At 43.9% G+C, this 21,524-nt stretch overlaps 1 protein-coding gene across 1 annotated transcript; it reads left to right on the top strand.

Annotated features, from left to right (window-relative positions):
- Positions 1-446: 446 nt before the first annotated feature.
- On the top strand, positions 447-21,205 carry GGTA1 (glycoprotein alpha-galactosyltransferase 1 (inactive)). Its single transcript, NM_001267732.1, is given in 6 exon segments — positions 447-535; positions 4,722-4,757; positions 6,745-6,810; positions 7,836-7,952; positions 15,557-15,694; positions 19,503-21,205. Coding segments are annotated over 6 exon segments (1,131 nt in total). The 5' UTR covers positions 447-455; the 3' UTR covers positions 20,197-21,205.
- Positions 21,206-21,524: the final 319 nt, after the last annotated feature.

Below are 21,524 nucleotides of genomic sequence, written 5' to 3'. Positions count from 1 at the left end.
CACCATGGAATACTATGCAGCCATAAAAAAGGATGAATTCATGTCCTTTGCAGGGATATGGATGAAACTGGAAACCATCATTCTCAGCAAACTAACACAGGAACAGAAAGCCAAATACAGCGTACCCTACTCATAAGTGGAAGTTGAACGATGAGAACACATGGACACAGGGAGGGAGCATCACACACCAGGGCCTGTCGGAAGGACTAGGGGAGGGATAGCATTAGGAGAAATATCTAATGTAGATGATAAGTTGATGGGTGCATCACCATGGCACGTGTATACCTATGTAACAAACCTGCACATTCCCCACATATCCCAGAACTTAAAGTATAATAATAATAATAATAAAAAGAAAGAATTAGGTAAAAGCATTTTTTAAAGACCATATCCTTCTCTGAAGTTCATTGAGTTAATCTGTCTCCCCCCTCCTTCTTTTTTCCTAGGAGAAAATAATGAATGTCAAAGGAAAAGTAATTCTGTCAATGCTGGTTGTCTCAACTGTGATTGTTGTGTTTTGGGAATATATCAACAGGTAATTATGAAACATGATGAAATAATGTGGGTGAAAATACTGCTTTGATTCTATCCCACTAGTATCATCAAAGTCACCAGGTTGAATTGAAGTTAGGACTAACCAAAACCATAAATAAGGGATTCCACCCTTCCTAAATCTCTAAGCCCTGGACTATCCTTAAAATCATTAGCTCTCCCGAGTGACTTCTGGCTAACTACCTAACTTCTTTCCTGCCTTGTTCCTAATATCGTAATTTTTGTAATAGTAGGCTAGATCCAGAGAAAATGAGGTCAAATTAAGCCCAATGTAATTTTAAATAACTTACATAATCAAAAATACAGAATTTACCTTAAGAAATTTCAGACAGGAATTCCATGAGAAATCCACCCTGAATTTTGAAATCCTAAAATATTTGCAGAGTTTAAAGGAGCAACTTAAGTTGTTGACTTTTGCTGCAAAATACATACTGAGTTGCTGGTGATTCATTTGTGCCTGGCTAAACCTTTGAATGTGTATGTGTGTTTTCAACTTTGAAAAGCAAAATGAATTAAGCATTTCTAAGTTTTCAAATTCATCTGTGGATCCACCCCAAATATATGAGCCACCTCTGTGCTTTTTGAAACTACAATGCCTTGGAGATTCCAGCTGGAGAGGCTTCTGACAGAAGTCTCCACAAGCAGCCACAGAAATGCCTGATGTCTTTGACTCAAAAGACTGGAAAAGCTCAGCCTTAAAGTTCAAAAAGTCTATTGTATAACTGAGTTGTACAGAGCTATTTTGGTACCATTCGTATTTTCATAGTGTTTCATTGGCCCCCAAGTTCAAGATGGTAGCCTGGATTTACATTTGAATATCTCTTTTGATACTTAAATTCTAAGATTTGATGAGCTAGGGGGACTGACTTGGTTACTAAAAATGGAACTGTGCCTTTAGGTGCATCAGTAGCAGAAGGAATCTCCAGAATGCTGGAGCCATTAGTCCCTGTGGTGCTGCACAGATGTAACCACTTCTGGAATGTTCCTTAGTTTCATTCTGTACAACTCATTTTAAGAAAAACATGAAAACATGACAAACTAGAGTGTGACCAAGTAAAAGGGTCTGGAAACTAGGTCTTTTGAATTGAGGGAACTGAGGGGATTGAGATGACTCAGTTTGGTGTGGGTACCCTGGTGCTTCCTTAGGCAATGGAGGGCTGAGGAAGTTTCCCACTTAGACTTTAGAGCTAGGCTGCTCCTTGGGCAAGTTACTTAGCCACTCTGTTCTTTAGTTTCCCTAGTTTTATTTTATTTATTGAATTTTTTTGAGATGGAGTTTCGCTCTGTTGCCCAGGCTGGAGTGCAATGGTGCAATCTTGGCTCACTGCAACCTCCACTTCCTGGGTTCAAGCAATTCTCCTGCCTCAGCCTCCCAAGTAGCTGGGATTACAGGTATGCGCCACCACACCTGACTAATTTTTGTATTTTTAGTAGAGACGGGGTTTCACCATGTTGGTCAGGCTAGTTTCGAACTCCCGACCTCAGGTGATCCACCCTCCTCGGCCTCCCAAAGTGCTGGGACACCTGTATTCTCAGCTACTCAGGAGGCTGAGGTGGGAGGATCACTTGAGCCTGGGAGATTGAGGCTGAAGTGAGCTGTGGTCCCACTACTGCATTCCAGCCTGGGTGAAAAAGTGGGATACTGCCTCAAAAAAAAAAGTTGAGGTAGGGATTATAAATACTAACTGCCTCATAGGGTTGTTGGGAGAATTAAATAAGTTATTGTATATAAAGCTTAAAAGCAATACCTAGAGCTTAATAAACACTCAGTAAAATGCTAGCTATCATCCTCCTCCTCTTCTTCCTCATCATCATTTTAATTTAGACCACTGTAACCAAATACCACAAGGTGGTTTAAGCAACAGGAATTTAAGTCTTTCAGTTCTAGAGGATGGGAAGTCCAAAATCCCCCGTGAGGGCTCTTTCTGGCTGGCAGATGGCCACCTCCTCCACACGTGATGGAGTGGGAGTAAGCTACTGCCTCTTCCTCTTCTTGTAAGGACACTAATTCCTTCATGGGGGCCCTATTCCCATGACCTCATCTAAACCTAATTACCTCCCACAAGCTCTGCCTCCGAATACCATCACACTAAGGTCAGGTCCTCCACATATGAATTTTGGGGAGATACAACATTCACTCCATAACAGTCATCTTCATCATGGTCTGCTCCAGAGGGCAAAATAAGACAGGGAATTTTGGCAAATAGAAGAGCTCTAGCAGTTGGAAGAGTCCAACAGAAGAACAAGTGCCCTTTGGGGTTCCTGCCCGGAGTCGAAATGTCTGCTTGGATAACATTCAAGCTCTGAGTTTGAACACTTGATTAGATAACTTTGGTGTTTGGAATCATAGCCAGAGTTGTACGTGCATAACTGAGCCAAAGGCTCAAACTTGCATGTCTGCAGCCGCCTCTCAGAAAGAGGGTTACTTTCAGTTCTGGACACACTCTCCCTGCACGGTGGCCAGAGCAGGTTCTGGCTGCTCTTCAGGCCAATCATCTGGCACCTGGACTCTGGCCCCAACATCCTCTGATATGCAGAATCCACTTGAACATCTGCAAGAAACTTCAAGGGGAGATTTTTTTATTTTTCCACTTTCTGAATTGGCCGCATGATGGCTTGAGGTGAGCTGAGGACACTAACCTTAGACAGGTTGGCAGCACTAAGCTGGAAAGGATTAAAAATAACTCACTCAAACCTGTCAACCAATTAGTAAATAGAAGAATTGTCAGCAAAGCATATTGAAAGAATATCATCTAGGATAGCATTTGATTTGAGGCTGGATGAAAAAAAAAACCTTTGAATTTTAAAATTAGAGGAAACCTTCAAAATTATGATGAAATAATCATGATGGTAGTAATCATGATAGGAGCTACTAGTTATTGAATGCTTGTGTGTGCCAGGATCTTTGCTATGCATTACCTCCGATTCTTTTTTTTTTTTTTGAGATGGAGTCTCAGCACTTTGGAAGGCCGAGGCAGGCAGATCACTTGAGGTCAAGAGTTTGAGACCAGCCTGACCAAAATGGTGAAATCCTGTCTACTAAAAATACAAAAATTAAGTGTGGTGGTGTAAGCCTGTAGCCCTAGCTACTCCGGAGGCTGAGGCAGGAGAATTGCTTGAACCCAGGAGGCAGAGGTTGCACTGAGCTGAGATTGTGCCACTGAATGCCAGCCCGGGCAACAGAGTGAAACTCTGTCTCAGAAAAATAAAAAAAGAGCTCAAGGAGGCAAAAATTATGTTTGGCTTGGAGGAGGATCCATTGTTTTGGATCTATTCACAAATATTTATTGAGTACCCACTATGTACTAGGCACTGTACTAGGATCATATCAAGCAAGGCACAGAAAAGGTGGCATTTGAGTGGAGGCTGAAGGATGAATACATATTTAAAACCCACTGCAATGTGGATATTGTTGTGACCATTGTGTTGTTGAAGGATTCTGAGGGAGGAGGGTAAGGAGAAGGGTTGTTGAAGAGATGTGAAAAGTTGGTGAACCTGAATCTGTAAATTCGTGGCCTTAGTGTCAGGTAGGGTTTTGAGTGCTAGGTTGCAGGACTTGTAAGGGCTTTAAGAGTCTCACTGCCTTCATTAGTTAAAGAAAGGCTTTTTGGGGCTGTCCTATAGAAGGCTCTGAGCTGGCCATGGCATTAGGCTCTACAGTTGATGCTTTGTTTTCTGGGGGAAGATAAATCCTGGGGGAAGATGTCTAGGCCACGGCATTTCCACCTTCCAGGGCCTTTGTCATCACCAGGCACCTGAGTAGGTGGCAGGAGAGGACCCATCTGTGCAATGGAGAGCTGTCTTCTTTTTTTAAAAAAAAAAAAAAACAGAATTCGAGGCCAGGCGTGGTGGCTCACACTTGTAATCCCAGCACTTTGGGAAACTGAAAAGCTGACTGGGGTGGATCTCCTGAGTTTGAGACCAGCCTGGGCAACATGCTAAAACCCCATCTCTACAATACACACACACAAACACACATTTTGAGATTTCCTTTCCCCTTGAGATCCTGAAGTGGAAATTTCCAGTCTCCTGATGTCATTGGTTATGTCTCAGAGGAAGATAGGAAACCTGGCTCTCAGCTCAGCCTCAGGCTCAATGATAATGGTTACAAAATCGCCTTTCTCAGAATTAAAAGTAACATGATGTGTTTTTATTTCTCTTGCTTTTAGCCCAGAAGGCTCTTTCTTGTGGATATATCACTCAAAGTAAGTGCACTGAATTCTAGATTTCTAGTGGATGTCTACTGCAGCCACTCTGGCACCCTCTACAGTCCGTTCTTCATACAGCAGCCAGCCGTGGTGCTCTGCCAAAGTCGGAGGGGTGGGTGGATTCCTGGGGATCTGGAAGGTTATTGCTGCAGCCTCCCTAGACTTATCAATACAGGACCATGGCTTGTATCTTGCCCTCAGTTCTCCTCAGACTTCTCTTAAGTGCTGTCATTTGAAAACATTCCTGTCTTGCTGATAAAAAGTATCTAGGGAGATACTGTCTATTATTCTGCCCTTTAAATGTTATATAAAGACCCATGCAAGAAATTGCTCTGAGAATAAGAATCAGGAAAAAAAAGAAAAAATTGAGTCTCTTGAGAAACCAGTATGTATCTTTAAAATTTTCTTTTCTTATTTTTTGAAAACAAAATGAGAACCATGTAAACCTTTATATTTCCTACTGTTGGCTTGGTTGTCAGAAAGCTCAGAGCGAAGTATTGCACGTAACTGCTTGTACTTGCTCCAGCCTTCATTTCTGATGTCATTTTTGCCCTGGTGTGAAATCCTGGCTTTTATGCCCACATGCCATGTGACCTTGGAAATTTGCTCAAATCCACCCAGCCAGTATCTTGGCTGTGAAATGAAAGTAAAGGTGAAACTTTTCTTTGGGATGACTGAGGTCATGTGAGAATACATACCTGGGTGACTAAATCAACATATCTCTTTCTGTTATTTCTTGTGTTTTTTTAGTATTGTGTTGTTTTTCTGTTTACTGTACCTATATCTTGAAAGCCATCTCAAACACTTCCAAGTTAATGGGCTTTAAAACAGGTTTCATAATATTATGCCTGTTCACGAGTTACCTCACCATCTCATTTGTCCAACATAAGGGCATTGTATCCATTGGCTTTCCTCTTTCCTCATCCTCCAGAAGCCCCCTACCTTTTCTTTGCTTTCTTTTCTTTTTTAAATTTTCTGAGATGGAGTTTTGCTGTGTTGCCCAGGCTGGAGTGCAGTAGTGTGATCTTGGTTCATGGCAACCTCCGCCTCCTGGGCTCAAGCAATCCTCCCCCCTCAGCCTCCCACATAGCTGGGATTACAGGTACCCACCACCATGCCCGGCGAATATTTTGTATTTTTAGTAAAGATGGGATTTTGCTGTGTTGGCCAGGCTGGTCTTGAACTCCTGACTTCAGGTGATTGGCCTGCCTCAGTCTCCCAAAGTGCTGTAATTACAGGATTGAGCCACTGTGCCAGGCCGCCCACCTTGAAGAGACTTTCACATGAATGAGAGTATGGAAACTTTCTCAAATGGGTGGCTACAGTGGCTTTCAAGTAGTTTCCTGAACTTCTTGTTCAGGGACCCCTAGATTTCCTGAGGCTGTTACTGCTAACCTTTGGGCAAACTGAATTTTTCTCTAGACTTTTATAACAATCTGAATTCTGCTGGTGTTAGCTAAAGAGGTGATTCTTGGAAACATGCATTGGTTTTTCATGAAGACTATAACTTGTTACAGTCATTTTCAACTCATAAAGCTCTTTCATATATGCTATTTCATTCAGTCTTCAAAATTTCCTTCATGGTAGGTCTGTTATTAGCATTATTAACTATACTTTTTGGAGGAGAAAGTCAAAATTCAGAGAGGGAAAATGTTGTATCACAGTCACACAGCTAGTAAGTGGCAGATCTAGGACTCAGGTTTATGCATTAATGCACTCTAGCCCCCTTTTCCCTTCTCTTCCTCTAGGGCCCCCAGAATGAGCTGAGGTCTGGGGGCTGCCCAGGGAAGAGAGATTGAGAGAGCTTCAGGTCTGTTCTCTCTCATTCAGCTAAAGTGTCTCATTGCTGTTTGTTTAATAAGTTGGCTGTTTTCAGTTTTTTAGTTTTTTAAAAGTAATCTCTGCTATAAAAAGAATTTGGAAGCCCCAAGTTTGGGGACTACCACATTTTCTAAAAATGTTTGTAATCGTTTCCATTTCTTAGAAACCCAGAAGTTGATGACAGCAGCGCTCAGAAGGGCTGGTGGTTTCCTGGCTGGTTTAACAATGGGTAAGGTGATCAGGCAGCGATCAGCGTTTGCCCACCCACCTGATGCTTGTAGAGGGTCCACACACAATGGTTTCATGTTCATGACCTTCTCAGTCACTCATCTTTCTTGCTTATTGAAATTATATGAAGACTATTTTGTGAGTGAGACTAGGACATTTGAGGGTTGGTTTTGTTCTTGACACAGGGTCTTGCTGTCACTCAGTCTAGAGTACAGTGGGGCAAACATAGCTCACTGTAGCTTCGAACTCCTGGGCTCAAGTGATCCTCCTACCTCAGCCTCCTGAGTAGCTAGACTACAGGTATGCAGTACCACACCCAGCTAAATGAGTTTTTTGTTTTGTTTTGTTTTCAGTTAACTTGGGGGCTGAGGCTTGGGCTCTTTATTTATTTAATTTTTTGAGTTGGAGTTTCACTCTTCTGGCCCAGGCTAGAGTGTAATGGCACAGTCTCAGCTCACTACAACTTCCACCTCCTGGATTCAAGTGATCCTCCTGCCTCAGCCTCCCAAGAAGCTGGGATTACAGGCACCTGCCACCACATCCAGCTAATTTTTATATTTTTAGTAGAGGTGGGGTTTCATCATGTTGGCCAGCCTGGTCTCGAACTCTTGACCTGAGGTGATCCGCCTGCCTCGGCCTCCCAAATTGCTGGGATTACAGGTGCAAGCCACCATGCACAGCCCTGAGCTAAAGTTTAGATTGCAGGAAAGACAATTATAAACTGAAATGTTCTTAGAAGAATTGTCTTATCAAGTTTCCCTCACCCCCTGAAATAACCTGAAGGTTATTATGCCATTAAATTGCTAATGTGCTTACTTGGAAGGGTAATGAGGTGAGTACTGCATCTTTTCATCAAAAATATGTCTTCATGAATAAACGCTTAATGTCTAGAGCTTTTTTCTGCTCAATTCACTTAGTGTATGCATAATCTGCCTTGGAACGCATTTTCACAAGATATTCAGCAGTTCTCCCACCACCATAGTCACCTTCCCTGCCTTACCTGGTTTCCTTTCCCTTTGTACTTAGGATCCACAATTATCAACAAGAGGAAGAAGACACAGACAAAGAAAAAGGAAGAGAGGAGGAACAAAGAAAGGAAGATGACACAACAGAGCTTCGGCTATGGGACTGGTTTAATCCAAAGTAAGAAAAGCAGTGTCACGTGCTATGCAGCAAATCCATGGCCCTGCAGGAGGTGGTGTGGTAGTGGAGGCAACAGTGCCATTGAGAGCATTCCTTATTTGGGAGAAAGAGCCTTAGCATATTATATTTAACACTAGGCTTATGGGTGTGTGCACGTATTTGATTGTGATGTAAAATATATTTCTCACTGTGAGTTATGGTCAAAAACACTGTGCTATGCATTATGATAGGCAGAAGAGATAGGAGAAATCAATCAACGTGGTTATATTTGAGAAGTTCATGGTCTTATAGGGGTTGTCACTATAAAACCAGTATTTGCCTAGATTGGTAGGAGGCAGGATCTACTGGAAGGATGTGGTTCTGTGAGTGAGGAGATGGGAGTTGTCCAGGGTGACTTTGAGACCTGACACTGGTGAGCAGTGGTGCCATTAGCCAGGAAGGAACTGAAGGAAGAGACACAGGCCTCAGAGCTGGGGGAGATGGGGAGCTCCATTAAGAAGGCATGTGGATGCAGGTGCTTATGGGACATCTAGACAGAATCACAGGGTACTCCTGAGCTTGGCAGAGGGTGCGTGCTGGAGATGATCATCAGAATAATCAGGAGAGAATGGCATCATTAAAAAAAAGTTCTAATTTTATTATTTTGAGACAGGGTCTTGCTCTGTTACCCAGGCTGAAGTGCAGCGACGCAATCGTGGCTCACTGCAGCCTTAACATCCCAGGCTCAAGCAATTCTCCTACATTAGCCTCCTGAGTAAGGAGGCTTGGTGCGTGCCACCACATCCAGCTAATTTTTAATTTTTTTTTTTTAGAGACAGGGTCTTACTATGTTGTCCAAGCTGCTCTTGAACTCCCTAGGCTTAAGTGATCCTTCTGCTTTGGCCTCCCAAAGTGCTGGGATTACAGGTGTGAGCCACCATACCCGGCCCAAAAATAGCATCTGTCCCATTGCGAAGGATCTTGGGCTCTGGGAAGACTGTGTTCTAGCAAGTTCTCTTATTGTTTGGGGATAAGAGATCCCTGCCAGTGTGGAGGGATGGGAATTTTGGCTTCCCATATGTCATTTGATGATCTATACGACAGGGTAGGCATCTCTGAAATGCGAAACCACTAATAGAAATGTGAGAATATGGAAGCATTGTTGCTTTGATAAAGCCCCTTAGGTGGGGGAATGAGAATCCCTAAGGGGCAGGCTAGATGGGCTGGAGATGGTCCCCAAAGGCCCTTCTAAGCAGAATAGGGCAATTTTACTGTGGCACTTGTGCTTTGCTGAGCAGGACTTGGAAAGTGGGGCTGGGGCTGAATGATTGGGGGCAGAGAGGAGGGACAGACCACAGTCACCAGCTCTCACTGTCTCTACTCTCCCCCTTGCATGGCTCTACCTCCAAACGAATAGGGAACAGATATTTATTTTTATTTATCTTTATTTATTTATTTGAGACAGGGTCTTACTCTGCCAACCAGACTGGAGTGCAGTGACACGCAATCATGGCTCACTGTAGCCCCCACCTCCCAGGCTCAAGCAATCCTCTTGCCTCAGCCTCCCAAGCAGCAGGGACCACAGGCATGCACCACCATGCCTGGCTAATTTTTGTATTTTTTGTAGAGACGGGGTCTTGCCATGTTGCCCAGGCTGGTCTTAAACTCCTGGTCTCAAGAGATCCCCTGCCTCAGCCTCCCAAAGTGCTAGGATTAAAAGCGTGAGCCACTGCACCTGGGCACAAGCAGATTATTTAAAGAATGTTGGTTTGAAGTGGCACCAGATGTAAGCCTTCTCAGGGTACCTAAGTCTATTTCTTGCATAAACGAATGATTGGATGAAGGAATGAATGAACAAATAAGTATACTTCGTATATATTTATCCTTTTTGGCCATGTGCAATGGCTCATGCCTCTAATCCTAGCACTTTGGGAGGCTGAGACAGGCAGATTGCCTGAGCTTAGGAGTTCAAGACCAGCCTGGGCAGCATGGTGAAGTCTTTACTACCAAACAAATCAGCTGAGTGTGGTGGCAAGCACCTGTAATCCCAGCTACTCAGGAGGCTGAGGCACAAGAATTACTTGAACACGTGAGGCAGAGGTTGCAGTGAGCTGAGCCACTGCATTCCAGCCTGGGCAACAAAGCAAAATTGTCTCTAAAAAAAGGGTCCTTTTTTATAAATTACCTAAAACCGTGGTATATTGTGCATATTTCCATATCAAGGTCGCTTTGCTTCTATAACACCAATCCTCATTTGTGACTGTTTTCTGACAGGGGCAGCTCCCTCTTCCCAGCTATCAGGGATTAGAGTTTATAGGGGCTAAGTCCAGTGTCCTCTTCTCTGTTCTTTATACACCATTTTCCAATGTGCTCTCCTCCATTTTCATGGCATTAGGTACCATTAGTGAGATTAGAGACCATTCCACATTTAAATCTTTAGCCAAGATGTTGCCTTTGAGCTGTGACTTGTATCTACCTGCCTTCCTGACATCTCTGCATGTCTCACATGGCCAGAATGGATATCCTCCCCACCCTTGTTCCTCTCACTTTTCCTCTATCTATCTCACAGTCTAATTCATTAGCATGTTCTGTCAATTCCTCCTCCAAAATCCTTTCCATTTCATCCCCTTCTATCCATTCCACAGCCACCCTGCCATCCCTGTTCATGTTGCCATCAGCTTTTCTCTGTATCCTTGTCTAGCCAGGCTGCTGTTGCTTAGAGGGAATTCAGTCAATAATGAGTTGTGCTGGGTGCAGTGGCTCACGCCTGTAATTTCAGCACTTTGGGAGTCTTATGTGGGAGGACCACTTGTGTCCAGAAGGTCAAGAATATCCTAAGCAACTTAGCGAAACAAAAAGTCAAAAGTTGACCTACAAAAAAATCAAATATTAGCTGGATGTGGTGGTGCATGCTTTTAGTCCCAGCTACTCAGGAGGCTAAGGTGGGAGGATCACTTGAGCCTGGGAAGTTGAAACTGCAGAGAGCTGCAATCGTGCCACTACACTCAGCCTGGTGACAAGGTGAAACCTGTCTCAAGTAATAATAATCATAATAATGAATTGTATGTATTCCACCTTTTTTCTTTTTTTTTGAGATGGAGTTTCGCTCTTGTTACCCAAGCTGTAGTGCAATGGCGCGATCTTGGCTCACCGCAACCACTGCCTCCTGGGTTCAAGCAGTTCTCCTGCCTCAGCCTCCTGAGTAGCTGGGACTACAGGCATGCGCCACCACCATGCCCAGCTAATTTTTTGTATTTTTAGTAGAGACGGGGTTTTACCATGTTGACCAGGTGGTCTCAATCTCTTGACCTTGTGATCCACTCGCCTCGGCCTCCCAAAGTGCTGGGATTATAGGCGTGAGCCACCACCCCCGGCCCTCCACATCTTTTTTAAACCTACTGCACGATTCATAGAATTTTAATGCTTCCTCTACGCAACCGTTGGGTACCAAAATGTACCATAAATACATAAAATTTAAAAGCTGCCAATAACCTAGGGAGGTTTGGTTAGGGAGCCCTTTTATTTTGGGGGAATCTTTTGTGGAACTGCACACACTGGCATCACATCATTGCATACCCTACTTGGAAGGAAAGCATTTGAGCGGCTTTTTCCTGGCACTTTTTCCTTTCTTTTTAGTGCCCCATCTTTGTGATCTAGGACTTCTCTGGCAGTTGACATTGTCAAAGACTAGCTTTTGCATATGCATGAGCTGCCCTCCATCACTTCTTTTTTTGGGGTTTTGTGGGTTTTGATGACTAAGACTCCTCCATGTAGCGGTTCATCCAGGAAGCAGATCTTGATCTCATTCTCCCTCCTCCCCCTTCTCCCCAGCTGCCTGCATTTTCAGGCTGTTGTGTGGCTTTGTAGTCAGGGTCACGGACATGTTAGAATTGTCAGTGGAATCAAATAATTAACAGCTGGGAAATAGACTACTTTAAATTTTAATTCGACATTAATTTTTAATATTGCTACTTTTTCTTCCTACTTGAAGGAAGCCAAGTAATTAAACTGGACTCTGGTTTTCTGACTCGGTTCTTTTAGAAGACCTGGACTGAGTGATCATGTGGTTGAGGAGTGTGTAGCAGGTGGACCACCTGTTGGGACTGCAAGATTCTCAAGGGGAAGGACTGGGTCTCATTTCTCCCATCTCAATGCTTAGCAGGATGACCTGGTATAGATCAGGGAACTGGGAAATGTGCGTCAAGGGATCAGGCACCCCAGTTGGGTCCTTTATATAAATTAAATGGCAACAGGCTCCATTCCCTTCCTCTTTCCTACCCTCCACTTTGTCTGCAAAATGGGAATGATGATGGCACCCGCTTCATAGAGTGCTTGTGAAGATTAAATGAGAGAAGAAAAGTCAAGCACTTAGCCCCTGGCGCACCATAAGTATTAAATAACTATACCTATTCCTCTTTTTCCTTCTTAAAAAATAGTATCACCTAATGTCCAGCTTATACACAGTTAGAGGACTTAGCTAGTGGGCTAGGTTAGAACTACTAAAAGATCTTTGACAGGCTAAAACTAAGATGCAGTGAATGAGGTGCAATGAAGAAGAGAGTTTTAAGTTCAGAAACAGTTACAGAAGAATAAGATATGTGTGTGGGGTATTTATTTATTGATTGGTTTTTGGTTTGCAATCTCATGATTCAACAAAGCTTTAAGCGTTTTACAGGACTTAAAGCACCATGTAAGCTACAACATGATGCTGTTGGAAGAAGTCCTAGATCACAAAGATGGGACATTAACAAGAAAGGAAAAAGGGCCAGGAAAGAGCTGCTCAGATGCTTTCCTTCCTGCTCAGATGCTGTTGTGTAAAAACAACAACAAAAGGCTCATCACTTCTCAGTCCGAATTACCGAAGATGCCAATGCAAATAAAAATAATTCCTTTTTATTTATTTGTTTATTTATTGAGATGGAGTTTTGCTGTTGTTGCCCTGGCTGGAGTGCAGTGGTGTGATCTTGGCTCACTGCAACCTGTGCCTCCCGGATTCAAGCAATTCTCCTGCCTCAGCCTCCCAAGTAGCCAGAATTACAAGTGTGCACCACCACGCCTGGCTAATTTTGTATTTTTTTAGTAGAGACAGGGTTTCGCCATGTTGGTTAGGCTGGTCTCGAACTCCTGACCTCAAGTGATCCACCTGCCTCGACCTCCTAATGTGCTGGGATTACAGGCGTGAGCCACTGTGCCTAGCTTATTTTTTAAGTGGAAATAGTGTTACATTTAGATCAGGACAAACCTGGGTTTTAACCCCAACTTCATCAGCAGTGGAATGAAATGGCATATAAGAAACAGTATAGGTGGTGGCTCAGCTCAGAGCATGGACTCTAGTGTCAGATGATCTTGTTTAAATCCCAGCTTTAAACTAGCACTAGCTGTGCAACCTCAGGCAAGTTACTTGACCTCTCTGTGCTAGCTTCTTCACTGATAAAATGGGAATAAAAATAGCACCTACCTCAGAAGGGTGAGCCCTTTGCACAGTGCCTGGTCCCACAGGAATTGCTCAGTGTGTGTTAGCTGCCATCATCAGTGACCAGCTGCTTGGCCTTGGACAAGATAATAAGCTGCTCTGAGACTTGGTTTTGTTATCTGGATCGTGGACATGATACATTGCATGGCTGTTGCAGCGACTAAATGAGAAAGTGTACGTGATGGGTGCCTGGCACAGGTTGGTGCAGAGTGCATGGTAGCTTCTTTCATGACGGAAGGAAACCAAGGGCAACTGTGTCTTCCATGCAGCAGGCGTACCTGGGGTGCTGAAGGCAGAGCTAAGTCTTAGAGTTTGAGACTCCAGATGAGGTGAACCAAGAGAGCACCCAGAAAGTGTTTCCCCTCTCTGCATCTGGACCAACCCAGAGCCATGCCAGCTGTGGGTGGGGGAAATGTAGGCAGTAGGCCAGTTCCAGCTGTGACAGAACCTGGGAATTAGACTAGATGTGATGCCTGGGGCTGGGGTGGGAAGGCAGAGTCAGCTCAAGAACTACAGAGTGCACTGTTTGGGGACAAGGGACCGAAGGCCTGAGACGAGAGTCTACTGAGGCTCCTTTCCACTCTGAGGCTGGGGTGAGGCAGGGGATGACCCAGCTGTGCTCATCGGCCTCGCTGTGGGAAAACCCAGCTTTGCTGATGGGTAGGGCGGTTCTATGAAAACCCAGCCCTCCACTGGCCTTGCTGGCCCGAGGTATTTGCTAATCTCTCCCTGACAGCCTTATAAGCGCCAGTGCAGCCGGCAGGGATCACCAGGACTTTGCCCCAGTCACATGCCTTCCCAGGGTTGAATCAAGATGCTGCCTACAGTGAACCCAGTGAAGTATAAGAAAATGCCAAGCAGGGTGCCAGGCCCACACTGGGGTCTGAATTTAAATGTTCTGTGCCAGTCTCTGCTTCCCAAGGGGGAAAATACCCCCACCTCCTAGGCCAATGAGGAGTCGGAGCCTCCCCCTGCCTGGAGCTCCACCCTCACGCTGGCCCATGCTGCTCTGTGCTTTCTGCATTTACCCTTCAGGGCTTCGCAGTTTTGTGCTTTGTCATTGCTTCCTGTGTTTGTGTTGGCCTCGCCAAGTCCTGTTCAAGCTCTCTGACCACAGCAAAGCACCCTCCCTCTCGCCCCTTTTGTGTTCCTAGTAAAGACGCCCCTGGTCTAAGAAGAAGGTCCTTGCCAGAGCCCTGGGCTCCAGCCTTGGCCGTGCTGGGCCTCTATGAAGACCCTTTTTTTCTGGCACCTTTGTCCTTTATTTATTGAGTGAGCAGTAACATCAGAATCCCTTTAATCTGGGGCTCTTTTTGGCCAATAAGCAGGTTCCCACCCAGATATCCCTTCTGACAAAAGGCCAGAACAGCCTTTTCTCTTTCAAATCTAATGTCACTCTCTCTTCCATCTGTTTCAAGGCTTAGGGTCTCCTTCAGCTCAGATGACATCCACAGGGATAAATGACACCCTAGGGTGCTACTCGTAGTTTAGGAAAGGGCTGGGGAAGTAGGGAAAGGGATTTAAAGTAGGAAGAGAACAACGAAAGTAGAAGAGGAAAGAAAATATGAGATGTAGAGGTTAAGAGCCTCATAATGGCCCCCCAAAATAGCCTTCAGAGGACACAGTGCTCACACCTGTAATCCTGGCACTTTGGGAAGCTGAGGTGGGTGGATCACCTGAGGTCAGGAGTTCAAGACCAGCCTGGCCAACATGGTGAAACCCCATCTCTACTAAAAATACAAAAATTAGCCAAGCATGGTGGTACATGCTTATAATCCCAGCTACTTGGGAGGCTGAGGTGGGAGGATCACCTGAACCTAGGAGGTGGAGGCTGCACAGTGAGCCAAGATCATGCCATTGCACTCCAGCCAGGGTGACAGAGCAAGACTGCCTCAAAAAAAAAAAAAAAAAGAAAAAAAAAGGAAAAAAAATAGCCCTCAAAGGCACCTGAGTCAAAGCCTCCTCTTCCTCACCCAGAAGATGCTACCCCCTGCAAATGGCACACCTCCCAGCCAAGTGTTTGGGGTTAAGCTACAGTCAGGATTCAAGGACAGTCCCTGCAGATCATAGCTGACCCCCTTTTCCTTGGAAAGTCTCTGCCCCACAATGGCAAAGCTGCCCTGACTCAGGGGACTTTATGCTTTATCACCAGGAAACGCCCAGAGGTTGTGACAGTGACCAAATGGAAGGCGCCGGTTGTGTGGGAAGGCACTTACAACAAAGCCATCCTAGAAAATTATTATGCCAAACAGAAAATTACCGTGGGGTTGACGGTTTTTGCTATTGGAAGGTAGGTGTCACTGATAAAACTGTCCAGACTTTTTCTTGTTCTACTATCAAAATGTTAGGGTGGAGACTCCTGAACTGATGGAGGCCAGCCATGATTTTTTGATTAGATAGGAGAATGTTTTCATGGGACTGTTTCAGTCTCCTTTCTGCTGAGGCCCTAAAATGCTGAGAACAAAATAATAGTAGGTAAGTCCATTCATTCCCACTTCAAAATGAGGGCTTTGGGTTGCAGTAAAAAATGTCAGCTCCACCCACCAAACCCAGGGTCAGCAGCATACCCACAACCACCTCCTCCCTGACCACCATGGCTTCCTTTAGAAACTCCACAAATGCTAGCTGCTAGACAGCCCAGAGTGCATCACTCTTTACTATGCTCTATGGCCCAGGACCAACTACAGGGAGATTTACAGCAAGTTCTAGGTGCAGAGTGACCTAAGCACAGTGGTTTTCCATGCTGGAACACAGCTGACCACTCTTCCGTGGGTTCCTCAGATCACTTCTACTTTTTCCCTCATGGAGGATTTGGCCCTAGGAGGTTTGGCTGGTCAGAGCTTGCTCTTCCAACAGTTGGATAGCTTCCAGTTTCAGCTCCTTGTTCAGAACATATGGTGTAGAAAAACTGAAATCATTCTTACTTGAAAGTTCTAGCTCTAATATTAGTTGTTAAAGATAATCCATTTTACTTTTTTGGAGAATTTTCCTTTTTTCTTTTTCCAAAATAAAACTGAAAGTCCAATTTTCCTATTTTTTTTTTCTGCCCTCTGGGGCTTTCTGCCCGTACCTCTTCTGAAGAAGCCTCATGGAAAGTTGATTCCCTTGCCTTGTATAATGGAAGTTGAAGGTCAAGTTGATCTGAGCTTTGCCAAGGTGAGGCTTAAAACAGAGCTCTGTAAAGATCTGATAGTTCTCCAAAGATAACCTTCCCCAACCCAGAGCCCAGCAGATATTACTGTTGTGTCATTAACAAATACCAATCAAGTTCTAATGTCACTGAATGTGCTGATCCTAGGGACCTATGTCATGTCTCTAACAGAGAAGGGTAACTGTGGAGTTTTGACATGTTTAGTAGAAGAATCTGTACTAGTATAAGTCGGGAGCCATTGCTCAGCTTACCTAATCCTTTGCCACAAAACCCAGCCACACTGCAGATTGATTTGATCCTGGTGTTTCCAAAAAGAACAGAACATTCCCCAATGCCCCACAATGGCTTCAGCCATCTAGTTCCAACTCTGGAGAACTAAACTTTAAGTGCACATCCTGGTGAAAGCACTCTGTCCTCAGCCCTGAGGCAAGAGAGGACTGTTTGTACTCAGCAGCAATAAATCTCTAAAGTGGATTTGGACTTTTAGGAGGTGTGATGTTTGGTTTGTTTTCAAGCAACAATGCGTGGAGCCAACTGCAGTGCTTTAATCGCTAAACAATGTGAAACCTCACAGTGACTCTCCCCTGCTCTTGATCCCACCCTACCCCCCCCCCCATTGTTTCCCAAGCTTCAGGGCACAATAGATTTTTCTTGAGGTCCCAGAAAACTGAAGGATTTCCTGGCGGCTAGCCACAGAGCCATGTTAAAGTCCCTTTTTATATTCCTCAGATATATTCTCTCCATTTAAAGAATCAATACTATAAACCTTGGATTACCACATGCCAACATTAAAAGCACATTTTATTTTGGTAACAAAGAAAGGAAGTCCAAGCAGCAACAAAAAGCGAAAAGAAGTGCCAGTCATTATTACTCACAAAACACCATGATTGGTCAGTAGTGTGGTCAGCGCATTAAATTCAGTCCACATGAGTTTAGGGTTTGGTCAAGTTGTATTAAGCCATCTGGTCTATTCTTCCGCTTCCTGGTAATCTCCGTACCATGGCTTCACAAGATAGTCTATAGCTTGGGCTTACAGAAGACACCAATAAAATGTTTTTCAAATGAATAAATAGTTAAAATACCACTGAATACCTACTAGAATGGCCAAAATTCAAAACACCGACAACCCCAAATGCTGGCAAGGATGTGGAGCAACAGGAACACTTATTCATCGCTGGTAGGAATGCAAAATGGCACAGCCCCTCTGGAAGACCATTTGGCAGTTTCTTACAAAACTAAATATGCTCTTACCATATGATCCAGCAGTCGTGCTCCTTGGTATTCACCCAAATGAGTTAAAAACTTATGTCTATACAAAAACTGCACATAGATATTTATAGAAGCTTTATTTCCCAATTGCCAAAACTTGGGATGCAACCAAGATGTCCTTTGGTAGGCGAATAGAAAAATGACCTATGGCACATCCAGACAATGGAATATTATTCCGTGCTAAAGAGAAATGAGCAATCAAGTCATGAAAAGATACGAAAGGACCTTAAATGCATGTTACTAAGTTAAAAAAAGCCACACTGAAAAGGCTACATGCTGTGTGCTTATATGACATTCTGCAAAAGATAAAACTATGGAGACAGTAAAAAGGTCAGTGATTGTGAGGGGGTGTTCAGGGAGGGAGGGATTAATAAGCAAAGCTAAGAGAATTTTTAGGGCAGTGATGCTATTTTGTATGGTACTATAATGGTAGATACATGTCATTATACTTTTGTCTAAACCCTTAGAATGTCTCACAACAAGAGTGAACCCTAATGTAACCTATGGACTTTGGGTGATAGCGATATGTCAGTGTAGCTTCATCGATTGTAACAAATGTACCACTCTGGTGCAAGGATGTTGATAGTAGCAAGGGGCTGTGCAAATGTGAGAGCAGGAGGTATGTGGGAACTCTCTGTACTTTTGGCCCAATTTTGTCATGAACTTAAAACTACTCTAAAAAACATAGTCCTTTATTTCCTTGTTGTTGTTGTTTTTTTAATTTCTTTTAATTTTTTTATCTTCTTTTTTCATCTACATTTACTCAACCACCAAATGTGGCTTACTGCTAACACTGTCCTTTTTTTTTTTTAAGACAAAGAAAAAGTAGTTGAAATAAGGTTAAATCAGAGTTTGCTCAGTAATGATGGTATGTGGACAATGGATTGGTGTTTTAGGTGACTAGTGGGAGGCTCCTAGGATAACTATGTAACATGAAAGCAGATCTAGATCTTGTAACTCATTCTCTGTATCACAGAGGAGGACAAGAGAGTGCTGCTGTTTGGGCTTAATGCATCCCCAGTGGTTCCAAGGGTCACATCACTCTTACATCTGATCTGGCAGTAACAACATTGGGGCTTATGTTAGGGCTTTTGAGTGGAGCTCAAGACCTAGTACCCCCTTTGACTGTCCAAAATCTGAACCAATTGGTAAATTATACAAAAGGGTAAGATAGGCAGAGGGTGGTAAATAATCACCTTCATTATAGTTAAAGCTGATATTGGAGAATGTGGCTTATATCTGCAGGCCCAGGGTCTCCTAAATATTCAACGCCCAGAGTTAGAAAGACTTAGGCATCCAGGTACCTATAGGCCTCTGGATGTGGGAATAGATCCTGTACCAGTAAGCTTCCTGCAAAACCCAGAGCAGTTGAGAACACATGCTCTCTTGGACTGGCTGGCTTCTAAGAGCCAGAGAAGAGGAAGGACAAGGTAGTGCATGTCTAGTTCTAGTTGCTCTTCCAAAATTGGCAGTCAGATAAGTCATTTCAGTTCCCCAAGGACTGAGTAACTAAATGGTGGAGAATAGCCAGGGGTGTTGCACTGACATGAAAACACACCCGGGGTGAAGAAATCATTCTCCTATTAACCATAAAATATAGACAAGATGATTATAATAGCACGTGGTTTCTTTCAGGAATCCCAGGTGTTAAATGTTTTGCTTTTCTTCTTTGTTTCAGATATATTGAGCATTACTTGGAGGAGTTCGTAACATCTGCTAATAGGTACTTCATGGTCGGCCACAAAGTCATATTTTATGTCATGGTGGATGATGTCTCCAAGGTGCCATTTATAGAGCTGGGTCCTCTGCGTTCCTTCAAAGTGTTTGAGGTCAAGCCAGAGAAGAGGTGGCAAGACATCAGCATGATGCGTATGAAGACCATCGGGGAGCACATCTTGGCCCACATCCAACACGAGGTTGACTTCCTCTTCTGCATGGATGTGGACCAGGTCTTCCAAGACCATTTTGGGGTGGAGACCCTGGGCCAGTCGGTGGCTCAGCTACAGGCCTGGTGGTACAAGGCAGATCCTGATGACTTTACTTATGAGAGGCGGAAAGAGTCGGCAGCATATATTCCATTTGGCCAGGGGGATTTTTATTACCATGCAGCCATTTTTGGAGGAACACCAATTCAGGTTCTCAACATCACCCAGGAGTGCTTTAAGGGAATCCTCCTGGACAAGAAAAATGACATAGAAGCCGAGTGGCATGATGAAAGCCACCTAAACAAGTATTTCCTTCTCAACAAACCCTCTAAAATCTTATCTCCAGAATACTGCTGGGATTATCATATAGGCCTGCCTTCAGATATTAAAACTGTCAAGCTATCATGGCAAACAAAAGAGTATAATTTGGTTAGAAATAATGTCTGACTTCAAATTGTGCCAGTCCAGATTTATCAATTTGAGAGAGGAATATTCTGGCTACTTCCTCAGAAAAGTAACACTTAATTTCAACTTAAAAAAATACTAATGAAACATCAACATGGCAAACACATACCATTCCTCCTTGTAATGTGGGGCCTTGTAATGTGGGAGAATGAATCTAGGGTAATCGGATGTAAATTCCTAGTGATTTCTTATCTATTCTGGGTTTGGGGGAAATACTATCAACTGAATTAAAAAGAACTTGTCATAGGCAAAGATAAAGCCAGAAACACTCTACACATGCCAGATAACATGCTGGAGAAAAGGGTGCTAAGGGAAGCGTTTGGCAGCAAGATATGATTGTAAGGGATTGTCCCTTGAGTTCAATGTCTGCCTATTTCTGGTGGATCTACAGTAACATGGGGTTACTTTGCAGTAGAGCTCTCAGTAAAGACACCATTTACCTTGGCAATCCTCAAAAGGTTTCAACAGCAGATTGCTTCAGGCCATCTGTAGTCCATCCTTTTCTCATCAGGATGTTGTTTGGCTTCTGTGTGAAAGATGGGTGAGTGTCCCAGTAGATATCGTGGTGGTGCGTGATCGGAGTCTCAAGGAATCTGAATGAGCCAAGGTGCCCAGAGTGAAGTAAAAAGAAAGCCTCGGCATGAGTTTACCGTGAAACAGCAAAGAGCGAGTGAAAGAGAGGAGCCATCACTATGGGGCAGAGCCACCCTGAGGGCACTTAGGGCATGGGGTTGGTGCTTAAATACATCATGGATCCAGGCACTGAATGGGAGGAAGTGTGGGTGATTTCCAGCCTCATTGACTTATGAATGACAAGCAGCAGGGACTTGAACAGAAGATGCTTGTTTTGCCTAAGTGGTATTCAGTCTACCAGACTCTGCAACTTGCATCTTCAGATCCTTGGCAAGGAGATGTGGATGGTGTCAGAGAAGGCAAAGGCCTGCAGTGGATTGAAGAGGCTTGCAAGGAGTTCGGTTCCCAGGATGTGGGCTTCATCAGAGGACAGTTAGTCATCAGCTGGTCCCACCACTTAGCTAGTCTCAGGGTTCCTCAGTCCATCATAACCCAATTGGAGGGCTGACATCAAGGAGTAGACTGGAGAAATAGCCCTCCCATCAAGTAACCTCTTGTTTTCTCCTGCTCTTCCTGCACTATGAAAGTGTAACAACTAGATGTATTTGGCAAAATGGTTAACTGATTTTGTAACAAAAGCATGAGCCATAACAATGGGAGATCTAGTTATCATGACTGAACAGCTTAACATTCAATTCCCTTCTCTAAGAGAAGCTGTGAAATCCTACATATTATTT

This window comes from Callithrix jacchus, chromosome 1 (assembly GCF_049354715.1).
Source record: "Callithrix jacchus isolate 240 chromosome 1, calJac240_pri, whole genome shotgun sequence".
Lineage (NCBI taxonomy): Eukaryota > Metazoa > Chordata > Mammalia > Primates > Cebidae > Callithrix > Callithrix jacchus.
Note: the sequence above shows the minus strand (reverse complement) of the source record. Positions and strands in the feature narration are given on the sequence as shown.